The sequence below is a fragment of the Gobius niger genome (genome assembly GCF_951799975.1).
Source record: "Gobius niger genome assembly, chromosome: 7".
Classification (NCBI taxonomy): domain Eukaryota; kingdom Metazoa; phylum Chordata; class Actinopteri; order Gobiiformes; family Gobiidae; genus Gobius; species Gobius niger.
This window is the reverse complement of record NC_136858.1, coordinates 30,676,167-30,687,048: the sequence shown is the minus strand read 5'-3', so window position 1 is coordinate 30,687,048 and position 10,882 is coordinate 30,676,167. Positions and strand designations below refer to the sequence as shown.

The 10,882-nt window shown below is 42.1% G+C and overlaps 1 protein-coding gene across 1 annotated transcript in view; it reads right to left on the bottom strand.

Moving 5' to 3' along the window:
• fam83ha (family with sequence similarity 83 member Ha) overlaps nt 1-10,882 on the bottom strand; it is a 34,369-nt gene continuing 23,487 nt past the window's right edge. Inside the window, exons 3-6 of the mRNA XM_079559421.1 lie at nt 9,529-9,693; nt 6,920-7,044; nt 3,499-6,791; nt 1-3,465 (exon numbers count right to left, since the gene is read on the bottom strand). Coding sequence (XP_079415547.1) covers nt 1,127-3,465; nt 3,499-6,791; nt 6,920-7,044; nt 9,529-9,693 — 5,922 coding nt within the window. The 3' untranslated portion in view covers nt 1-1,126. The remainder of the gene's footprint in view (nt 3,466-3,498; nt 6,792-6,919; nt 7,045-9,528; nt 9,694-10,882) is intronic.

The following is a 10,882-nucleotide window of genomic DNA, read 5'->3' as shown; positions in this document are numbered from 1 at the left end:
AGCGACACAAATGTGATGGAAAAAGTGACGAAAAAGTAACGGAAACGCAACAAAAATGTGGCAAAAAAATGCTAGATAAAAGCAATGAAACAAAATGTCAAAAAAGTGACAACAATGCGAGGAAAAATATCCCTCTAGATCAGTTTTGTAGATCTTAGCTTTCAAATGAGGCGTTGCTCTGGCCTGTAGATGGCAACCATTTAGATGTGGGTAAAGCTGATAAGAGAAAATGCACTCGGTGAAGGTGGGGGTTAAGAGGTTAATATTAGTATTACTATCTCCATGGTTACGCATACATGCAATTGATCCTGGAGCGCCCTAGAGGCCACCGAGATGGAAAGTAAAGGCCGTGTTAGCCACTCATACAGCCGCTGGGTCACAAAAAGTCAAATACTGCATGCACTAAAGTTTACTCAAGTTGTTTTTCCACTTAAAAAGTTCCCTAATGCGCCGTTAATGGAGTCGTGTTGCAGCTTGAATACTTGACTTGAGCCCTGAGCATTTTAAACTTGTGCGGGGGACTCAAATTGCCAAGAAAATTTTAATTACTTTTTAAAGTCTTGCATCGCTCATGTGACACACATCAACGCAATACGGTAGCCACAGTTGGAGAATTTTCCAAATGGGATTCAAGAAATGGTACAAACGTATCGTGTGCCAGTCAGCATTTTCTTACAGCGGATGTAGTAGTTCAGTAGTTATCATTTACAAAGTTAATCCTACAAAGTCATATATCTATTCAAACAGTCAGGTCAAGGCCACTTTTAGCTTAGTTTCTCAACGTTTACACTTGGTCTCAGTTCTTCTCAACTGCAACCAATCATTGCACACAGCTCTTTTTCTTTGGTCCAAACATATTCCACAATCTTGGCACCTTTTTTTTTACACATATCACTTGCATGCTCGCCGTATTGTAAAACCAGTACTTGCTACGTTGTGATTTTAGGGCAATATTTCAAATACATAGTCCTAGAATCATTTTTTTTAGAAAGTGCACCATAACTAAACTAAAATTGGTATTAAAATACTCTTGACAGTTTTATTTACACCTATAAAATATGCAGTGTTGCACATAAGGACATCATATTATCAAAAACATAGCTATTCCAACTAATCCATTTAACCATCATAATTCAAATCTGCTGTACACTTTCCTATCCTTCCTCATGGTCTGAATCCTCTCTAGTACTTTCTCTCGTTCCTGACTCGCCTTCTGTTGCCCTAAAGACGACCTCAACTCATTTTCCTTTTTACGCTTGGCATTTTTATCCGCCTCGTCCTCCTTCTCGTCATCTGTGACCGGAGCTTCTTTGGCCGCGGCCGACTCGTTCCGGCTTTGGCTCTGCGCCGATATTTTCTCCAGCAAGATCTTGGTGTCGTCTCTCAGATTACTGCTTGATATGACATTGGCTGTGGAGGAGAGGTAGCGAGAGGGTGATGGTTTTGGTTGTTGCTTTGGCTGGGCACTAGGGGGTGCTGTTTCAATCGCTTTTGCAGGTTCGGGGTTGGGGTTTTGCTCTAAGTCCTTGCTATTTACACTAGTGTCATTGCTCTTCGGTTCGCTTTGATCATCAGTAGACATTTCTTTGTCCAATACTTTAGTGTCTTCTGAGGTAGCTGGACTTGATATCTCTGTTTTTGACTCTTTGCTGACACCCGCTGGACTATCTTTACTACACTCAGCTGTGTCTTTAGCAGTGATTTCACTAGCCTTGTCTGTTCTAGTTTCCTGTTTGGCTGGACCTGTTTGGGATTGTTTACCCGAGCTTGCACTACTCGATACCTCTGTCTTTGATTCACCTTCATCATCTTTTTCGCTGACTACATTTTCAGAAGCTGCAGGCGCCTCTTTACTTTTATTTTCAGTAGTTTTGTCTACCATTTTGGCCTCCACGTTGCTGATTTCGGTGTTTGTATCACTTTCCACCGGCTTTGTTTCAGATTCTCTCGTCTCTAGATTTTTGCCTTTTTTCTCTTTAGTCTCTCTGAAAAGCTCCATCATACTTGCTATCCCAGTTCCACCATTAGACTGAGATTGCTCCTTAGTTTCATCAGTCTTCTCAACGATTGTCACCTCTTTTGTAACTTTAGGAGTGACTTTACTTGCTTTGGTCTTCGCAGATGCAGTACTCGGTTCACTTAGAAACCTGCTCGAAACTGTTCTAGTTTTTGCGTCACGTTTGGAGCCCTCAGGAGTTGGCTCTTTGCCCACAGCACTGTCTTTCCTACTAATTTCAGACACTTTAGCTACTGTTTCCGCCTCTTTCGTAACATCGGTGGCTGGACTGGTTCCCGTCTCAATGGAAAATGGCTTAATTTCTTCTGCACTGTTTATTGTCGACACATCAGGCTCTGAACTCTTGACATCAATGGACTCTTTCTTGGATTCAGTAGATTTAGAGCCGTCTTTAATTGTGATTTCAGGAGTTTTGTCCTCCGCTTTTGTACCTTTTCTCTCTCCTGAGGTAGCTGGACTAGTTGGATCTGCCATCTTTTCTTTGCTCAATTGTGCCTTTGTTTCTGATTGGCTAGTTAAGTCCTGAGTTTTCACATCCTTTACCTCTTTGTTTGCCATACTTTGAGTATCTCCACTGCCCTCATTAGCAGAATCAGATTTCTCTTTTATGGTACTTTCTGGCACAACTTTGGTAGCTTTTTCCGCCATTTTTGTTTCTTGTTCAACCTGTGAGCTAATTGGACAAACAGAGGGCTCCTTTGTCGTAACGCTACCTTCAAATTGTGTATCACTGGCGACTTCTTCTTCTGATTTTGCATTCTTTTCTCCTGACTTTTCATCCTCGCCAGTCATTGCCGAATCTTCTCCATCCACTTTCCTCTCCTCTATTGCCTCAGATTTCCGCCTCGAAACAGCCTCTATCACTGTTTCAGCTATGGACACGTTATCCTCAAACGTATCATCCATATTATCTACCGCAGAGGGCATTGGGGACATGCTTATTTCTGAGTTGGGTGTTTCGAAATCAGACATGTCAGATACACTCGACTCTGCGTTTTCAGATTTAAACAAATGCTGTGAGTCTCCTCTGGCCGGCGAAAGCATGTCCGAATCTTCAGAGGACATGGACTCAACGGCTGTGGCGAAAGACGCGGGACTCGATGTGTCTGAATGGGACTCCAGCTGGGTCAAGTCTTCGGAACTGGATTTCTGTTTAGCCTCTTCACTAGAGAAAGGAACCGGGCCTTCTGGCGACGCCCCACTTGACTTTTCAGCGTCTTTTGAATTGGGCGTAACAACCGAGCTATCCACTGTCAGCTCTACCTCTTCTTGATGCTTCTCAATGCTTGTTTTCTCAATCAAACCTAATTCTTTGCCAGTAGGTGTTGTCTCTCCACTGGATTTCTCAATAGTTGAAGCCGATTTGTCTGCCTTCTCTTTTGGACAAGGTTCTTTAGTAACACCTTGATCTACAACATTGGGTTTTTCCGCCAATTTCTCTGGTTGCACTGGTTTTACAGAGGTATGACCTTGTTCGTCACTACATTTTTCCTGTTCAGTTTGATTCAACGGTTGCTTTATCTCCGTTTTGTGCTGGTCCTTCGATGGCTGCTCTACTGGAGTAATTGATTGTGACCGACTGGGGTTTTCACTGTCTTTAACGTCAACGTCACTCGCCTTGTCTTGATTTGCCTGTTCTACAATTACAGCAGCTTGGGTGGGCTTTTTGCTTTGTTCGCTTGCACTACTTTTCACTAATGCTTCCTTATCTATTGCCTCTTTAGCTGGGAGTTGAGTTTTCTCTTCTACTTTTGTCTGTCCTGGAGTTAGTGTTTGCGAAGGGGTAGAATCTTTACTGTCCTCTTTAACTTGAATGGCACCAGTTGTAGATTTTGCTGAAGAATTCTCAGTTTGTGCTTTTGCTTTGTCAGGAATAGCCGATGACGTTTCAGGGATGATTGGCAATGCAGGCGATTTCTTTGACGAGGGACTGGTTTCTTTACCGTCCTGTTGCGGCTGTGTATTTTCAGAAATTGGCGGCAAAAACTGGGACTTCACTTTGGCACTTTCTTTTGTTTCAGTGGCACTTGTTGCTGTTTCAACTTTAGCATCCTGATTTTGCTTTGTCTCCGTTTTATCACCAGTTTGAGACTTTACATTTGCTGCACTTGATGGACTAGCCTCCTCTGTTGCCTCCTCAATTTGAGCGACACTCGAAGTGCTCTTTGGTTTCTCTCCAAATGCCTTGAGCGGCTCTCGTCTGTGCAAAGACGGGGACCATAATCTAGGTTTGGGTGCGGAGTCTTTATTAGCCTCTTGGGAAGAGCGTTCAGACATTCTTACAGATGGCAGAGAGGAGCGCAGATCTGAAATGCTAGCTTTGGCAAAATCAGGTACTGACCTGCTGGTTTTTAATGGTGGATCTTTTGAGGTAGCATCGGGGGTAGTAGCTGGTTGAGTTTCCTCAGTAACTTTATCAACATTAGCCTGTGCACCCGCTACATTTGCTTCTGTAGGCTTATCTTGTCTGTCAGCAGATTTAGAAGCATCCGTTACTTGAGAAGTCCTTTTTTCCATAGATGCTTGGCTTTGTTTTGCCTCGATCTTTTCAGAATCGGTTGCAACTTTGGTTACAATTATTTCGCAACTTTGCGGTGTCGTAGGCTGGTTTTTGACACCACTATCCATTTTACTAATTACGCCTGTTTTCTTACTCTCCTCTTTTGGCTTCTCGACTGTTGGGCTCACTACGTCCTTCTGTGTTTTCACCGCTTTGTTAGGTTCTTCCTTATCTTTTGTGTCACAGATTTGTGTTGCAGGCGACAGCTTTTTATCCCCATCAATTTTACCAGTCAAATCCAAAGTTTTATCTGTTTTCTTACTACCCTCCTTTGACTTGTCACCAGTTTTGCTAACATCCTTTTGAGGTTGTTGCTCCTCCTTTTTCTCTCCATCCTTCTTATCTTTCGCTGGAGTTTCTTGTTTTAATTTGGCCTCCTCTGCCGCCTTAGCAGCTCTGCGTTTTGCCGCTAACTCTTTGAAAAACGAAAATCTCTGATCCGGGTCGTTCATATCTACAAAAGGCTCACTTAGCAAAGGTTGTTGAATTGGTGGGGGAGGTTGCGGCTCAGCTTTAGGTTGTTCAATCTGCGATGGCGATGCTTTATCAACTTTTGCTGCTAACTCTTTTGACTTGGCTATGTCTGATTTTGCTACCTCTTGACTTTCCAATTTACTTTCTGAATCTTTCTCATCTTGTTTACTGCCGCCTTCTTCCGCTTTGGCGTTATCGGTGGATTTGATATAGCTTCTCCACTCGAAAGGTTCTCTCGTCCCTGTTCTCCTCTGTGCCAAAACCTGACTGACAAACGGCAATTTTGTCTGATCGGTTTCTGCCTTTGTCTTGTCGTCTTCTTGCTCAGCATTATCTTGATTTTGATCCAATGAACTAAATAAGAGAGAACCTCTTAATCTAGAACTTCTCTGCACTGCGCCGGCATTGAACTTTCTACGGAATGGATCGTCCCTTCTCAGCGTGGATGTGATGTCCCTTGGCTCTGGTTCTTCTTGCTTTTCTCCGTCGGTTGTGGACGAGGACTCGGACGGGGTTGGCGTTACAACTTTAGGTTCTGGGACACCTAACGTTACCTGTGGTGGCATCTCATCGGGAAACCTTTTAGGCAAATCTCGCGTAGCTTTTTTGGCAAAAGCCGGCATTTGGCTCGCTCTAGGTAACGCGGGGACTTTAAACTCTCTAACGTTGGGGATTTTGGACACTCCCAAGTCAACAGCAGCTGGTGGCGGGGGTGTCGGCTGCTGCATAGGATGCGGCATGTCGTCAAATGGGTCTACAGCCGGATCTGGCCCCATTGGCAAACCTTCCGGCTCGCCTGTACTGTCATACGCGCTAAGATACGAGCTAATCCTCCAGTTTCGTAACCCCTTTCTCACCGTGGGGTCCTTGCGATCGCTACCGTGGTCTTGCTTGGGCTTTTTCTCTGTTGTATTAGATGGAGTAGGCGACGTTTGACAAGCGTAAGCCTGATTAATATTCTGCCTACGTGGGTGTGTGGTGCTATACGGCAAATCTGCCCCTGGAATCAACTTATCCGAACTTTGATCAATATCTACATTTCTAGTGGATGATAAATAGTTAAAGACGGGATCGAAGCCTTCGTGTGGCTCTATGTCCCGCTGGTATCCTGGCTCGGGATAAGGCTCATCTTGCTGAAAATCCTGATTCCAAAATTTATCCATCTGCCCGTACCCCCCATAGTCCGGCTCGTCTCTCGGGTGGAGATGTTGTTGCCCTCTGTAATACGGCCGCCCCGGTTGCTCAACATCAGGTAATCCTTGTTGTTGATATGGGAGGTTGTATCGACCGGTCCCTGCTCCTTCTCCAAAACTGTGTCTTCTATGGGCCAGACTGTCCATAATCCTGGGAGGGCCTTGATCAAACTGGGGCTCGAGTCTAGTTTGGGGATCTAGCCTCGATTGCGGGGATGGATAGCGATTGTAAACATCCAAAGGTCCATGAAAAGTTTCCTGTCTTTTAAACTGATTCATCCGCCGGTCCATGTTGTCCTCAAAGGGCTGTCTGATCCGCTCGTCTTGTCCCGTGTCAATTGTGCGGTATTTCCTCGTGTCTCTAAGCAGGGGCCGCTCGCCGGGAAGAGGGTGCTTTGGTAAAATGGTCATATCCTCCATGTTTTCGATGATCAGAGGTTCAGACTGAGCGAACAGGATCCTGAACTCCTCGTCGAACGTTGACACCAGCTGTCCCAAAAAGAGGTGAGCCATGCAGCGGTGGAGCTTCTCATACGACCACATGAAACTGGGGAGAAACAAAAAAAAGTTAGAAGTTACATTGGACACATCACATCAGGATAATTCAGCAGGATAATTTTGGGATAAATATACATAAAATCCCAAACTAAAGTACGAGAATCTCATATAAATCACCTGTAGTTCCCACTGAGGACGGCTCTGCAGTCTGTGAGGATGAATCGGTCCAGCATTTGGCCTTTGAAGGACTTCCCTGTGCGACAGTGATACCTGATCCCACTCACCGTCCTGACCCGCAAATACTAAAGAAGAAAACACACAAAACAGAAGAGTCACTTGTTAATCTTCATTGTCCATTTCAACATTTAGTGGACTAGTGTGGGAACTTGGTATGCTCCAACATAAATCAAAAGAAATTTGTTTCAGCAAATTGTGTCAAAACACGTGAACCAAGCACATTTTTGCGAGTTTGGTTTCTTCTAAAAGTGTCTTGAAAATAAGCGCCAAACTATCATTGAAAATGAGACTTAAACTTGGCAAAAACGCTACAAAAAAGTGACTAAAAAGCAAAAAAACCTAACAAAAAAGTTACACAAATAGAACAGTTGCAAAAACTTGGGAAAAACATGGACCAAAAACCAACCAAAAATGCAACAAAAACATAGCAAAAACATGACAAAAATGTGACACAAACGCAATAGAACAGTTACAGAAAAACATGGCATAAAAGCAACAAAAACATACAAAAAAGTGACAAAAATGTGACAAAAACCTGACAAAAAAGGACCAAAAACATGGTAAAAATTTAACAAAAACACGACAAAATGGGGACAAAAATACAACAAAAAAGTGACAACGCGGTCTTAGCTTTCATAAAAGGTCTTTTATGAAAGCTAAGCCCATAGGCTGTGAACTCCAGTCAAGAAGCTTTTAGATTTGGGTAAAGATGAACTGGAGAAAATGCACTCGGTTAAAAACCTCCTCACTAAATCAGGACCAAAACAAGGTTAAAGTGAAACTAAATTAGGAATAAAACTGAACGTTTTTTGCAGCGAGTTTGCAAAAAATGTGTCAATCTCGGTCAAATGGAGGACTTTTGTGATTTTGCGATATATTGTTATGGATATTATTGTGATACGATACTTTTTGCGATATATCGTGCAGCCTAAGTTTGAATATGTGAAAGTAATTCCATAAAACAGAATAAAATCTGCAGCAGTCCTTGTTCTCTGTGTGTGATTTGATGTCCTTCCTACAACACTGGTTAGACCTGGTGTGTATGATGGTGGTGTTACTTGAAGCTCCAGCAGGGGGCAGCATTACCCAAACAAATTGAAGCTCAAATGACAGAAAATAGCAGGATCCTTTGTCAACACAAACAAAGCCTAAATACATGTTCAGTGCCTTATAATCTGCTGTACATGTGAGGCCGGTTACACCAGACCGCGTGTGCAGGCGAAGTAGACATGACATACTATACTGTGTAAGTAACAATTAGAAGTACTGTATACCTCTGTAACCAATCCTGCTGTTACAATGTTAAGTCATTTTGTGTTCCCATTTTTTTCCCCACAAATAAGTCACATGATTTCTTGTTTACTCCAGTTTCCCCAACTAGGAGTACATAGGACGCCTGGGGGTTAGTGAGCACTTAGCAGGGAGGAAGTTGAAGTAGATAAAACGAGACGGTGAATATTCAATAGAAAATACATTTTGTAAAAGGCATATTCATTATGTTTATTTAGCATAACATTCACCATTGTTTTTGTCTGTTAAAATGACTGGTATTGATCTGTTTTGATAATTATTTCAGCTTTAAAGGCTTGTGTAATTGTGGGGAATTTGTACATAGCAAATCATTTTTTTTATTTGTGTCACGGCTTGTCATTTTGGGGCAATGGTGGGTCCCGATGCCATTCCAGTTGAGAACCACTGTTATAATTTATCGTCGGCACCCTTAAGATAGGGGATCCTCAAAGTATAGAGTAAAGACCCAAGGAGTTACATTTTAAATAGTGTTTTACCTTAGTTTGTTTTTGGGTCAAAAAGACATGCAGATCCTAAACATAGGCGAGCTGGATCCATGACCATGAACTTAGAAAAGGAGAATGGATCTACACAGTCAAGGGGCTCCCAGAAATTTTTTGTAAATGTTTTTTGTAGTGAGGAATAAAAAATATTTCTGTGAGCACTTTGGCTTTCTCCATTTTTAAGTTGAGCTTAGTTAGATTTGGCCACATTGAACAACAGCTGGTTTAGCTGGAGTTACTCATGAAATACAACATTAGTAACTATTCTTTAACTACTGTAGAAGTTTGTATTTTGTCAGTAAAACAATCTGTACGTCAAACACACAGCACAGTTTGATTGAATCTGTAGTTGTTGACCTTATACTTTTCAACAACTAGCTCTGGAGGGAAGTAATGAATGGTGGCTCAATTGTTTTACTTTTATTGAAAAATGTGGCTCTAAATACTGTAAACATTTGTTTGGTCTAAATCACAGTATCTTCCTCAACGCTGCTTGACTATGAAATTTAACAAAACCATACGAGTTGCACTAAAGGAACTGTATAAACTGATTAGTGACGCAAGTTTTTATTTTTGCCCCAAATATATCTGAAGAAATACTGTTGCAACTCCCTTATCTGTGCTGACCAGTCGACCCTGAACTTTCCAACATGACAATAACTGGATGAGATAAAATACTCTTCGCTTTCTTCCGTTGTCAATATGCCTCTAACTGCGTCTGACTGAGATGGCTGTGCTGCAGTGACGCTCTCTCACCTGGAGGCTCTGCAGGTTGACTCTGCAGTTATTGACCATGTTGATGAAATGCTCCACGTTGGCCTCGTCCAGCAGCAGGTAAACGGCGACGTTCCTCATGGCGGCGTTCAGGATGTCCGCGAAAATGTCCACGTCTGTGAACATGTCCATCACCACCGCGATCACCTGCAGACACACAGATAACGAAGCAAGGAGATGTCATTGTTTATAGTGTAATAAGATTCCTGAACCCGTGAATGGAATTGAAGCTATAAATATTGCCTTATATCTTTTAACCATCTACTGGGATGAATTTGTTTGTTAGTTTAGTTTATTATCATTATTATTTATAGTTTGTTTAGTTAATGAGCACAATTGTGAGTTCAAGAGAAAAACAACCAGGTCAAAGGAAACTACTGTAAGTTGCTTCTCTTTTAAACTGTCTTATTCTTTTTTAGAGATGACGAAGCGATTCACTTCCTATGATTTTTAAAGGAAGTCTAGATGCAACAATTTGTAGTTTTCCAGACAGATTTATTTCTTTTTCAGAGTAGGACAGCATCACGTGGTCTAATCTCTGAAGCGTCGACAGTCTAGTGCTGCCTTTCCCAAAGTCTGGCATGTCTTAAACCCACTCAACAATGCAAATTCCCTCTATTCAAGGAACATGTAGCATTTTTCCTTGTTAATTTCTCATCATTCGCCATGATAAATCACAAATAATAGTGATTATAGGTTCAAAATATATTACGCTTAAACAAATACACATTTCACAATTCATTCATTTTTCTGTCAATAATGTGTGTCTGTGGGGTTCCCGAGGTGTCCACTGACCCCACATAGCAGGGAATGGCTGATCTAATGGTCAAGGTTCTGTGCTCAGCGTCATGGGTTCTCCTTCTCACAATTTGGGTCAATATGGGTCAAAAAATCCTTTAAAGCAGTACTAAGTAACTCATGCCCCTAGAGGCCATAAGCGCCACTGCAGGTGTCGTAGCATGTTGTGTTTTTTTACTAATTAATTGTCCGTGAAAGTAAATACTACGCTGACAGAAAAGACAAAGGAGAGAGAGATATCGTGCATCCAATGACACAATGGAGACATTTGTTTTCACTCAAACTTGGCTGTAAATACTGTTTAAGTGCTTCTAGCCTGCAGTTAGCTTTGCCCGTTAGCCTGTTAGCTTCTTCTTTGTGATTCTACTAGTGTGTATTGGTGGCTCTGACCCGTAGGCAGCGAAGTTGCAATTGTGGTAAGTGTTAATCATCCCATTAACACTTGTATTACCCCCAGGAGGACTGTGAAAAGGATTTATTAAGGTAAACAAGCTACTTAGTTCTTCTTTAAATAAATGAATAGAAATAACACACATCT